This window comes from Sphaeroforma arctica (genome assembly GCF_001186125.1).
Source record: "Sphaeroforma arctica JP610 unplaced genomic scaffold supercont1.7183, whole genome shotgun sequence".
Taxonomy (NCBI): Eukaryota; class Ichthyosporea; order Ichthyophonida; genus Sphaeroforma; species Sphaeroforma arctica.
In genome coordinates this window covers 411-1,487 of record NW_014033375.1, presented here as the reverse complement: position 1 = coordinate 1,487, position 1,077 = coordinate 411, and the positions used below count along the sequence as shown (strand labels likewise).

General features: G+C 43.8%; 1 protein-coding gene across 1 annotated transcript; it reads right to left on the bottom strand.

Moving 5' to 3' along the window:
• Positions 1-77: 77 nt before the first annotated feature.
• SARC_16007 (hypothetical protein) lies at positions 78-859 on the bottom strand (the record flags this gene model as incomplete). Its single annotated transcript, XM_014289881.1, has 2 exons — positions 78-240; positions 663-859. The coding sequence occupies 2 exons, from the start codon at positions 857-859 to the stop codon at positions 78-80; spliced, it is 360 nt and encodes a 119-aa protein (XP_014145356.1).
• Positions 860-1,077: the final 218 nt, after the last annotated feature.

Genomic DNA, 1,077 nt, shown 5'->3' with positions numbered 1-1,077 from the left:
TATGTATATATATATTCCGATTCCTCCACTTTGTAATCTCTAACGAAGCAAGATAATACTTCCTCGACAATAAAGTGTTAACCTACCTCAGCCATATAGAACGCAGCCATTTCTTCATCAAAGACTCCAAAATTCTGAAGCAGCGAGAAAACGTCTCCACCAATCAGATACTCCATAACTAAATACAGCGACGTTGTAGACTGGAAGGAGTAGTACAGCTTCACCACGTGGGGATTGGCACTGCATAGACAATTGAAGAGGAGTTGTTCACCGTACTGGTCATTGCAAGGCGATTGGCCACCATGTTGGACAAATAACAGGGGACTGTCAATCACAGTGAATAAGTGAAGAGCTTTTATCGATTGAAAGGGTCACTAAAACAGGAGTCATTACCCAAGTGCATAGGGTTATCGGATGCGTGCGAAGGGTACCACGCCAGGGGTTGGCACAGCAATAGACAATTAAAGAGGAACCGATGTCCACAAAGACGTGTGCGAGCCACACACAAACACACTGAATATATATTATAATAAAAAGTACGACTCAATGACAAAAGAAAATCAATGCCTGCTGAAGTAAAGCCTATCAGTGTTCCCCATTGTCCCCCGATTGTTTCATAGCATTCTATAAATAGAACCGACAACCGGTACTCTAATACATACCTCATAGACAGGGCAAACTTCTCGGCCAAGACATTGGCGACCAGATTCTTGCGGATCATATCGGCCTTCTTCATGACCTTGATGGCATACAAGTCCTGGGTGGTGATTTTGCGTGCCAGGTAGACCTTTCCAAAGGCCCCTTTGGAGATGGGTTTGAGTATCTGGAAGTCTGTGATGCTGGGCACATTGGATGTCATCACTGGCACAGGTACCGCTGTCTCTGTAGTGGATGAGATATCCAGAATTCGGGGTTTAAGGTTTAGGGTTTAGAGTTTTAAGGTATAGGGTTTATGGTTTATGGTTTATGATTTAGGGAATATGGTTTAGGGAATACGGTTTAGGGTTTAGGGGTTGGTTTAGGGTTTAGGGGTTGGTTTAGGGTTTAGGGGTTGGTTTAGGGTTTAGGGGTTGGTTT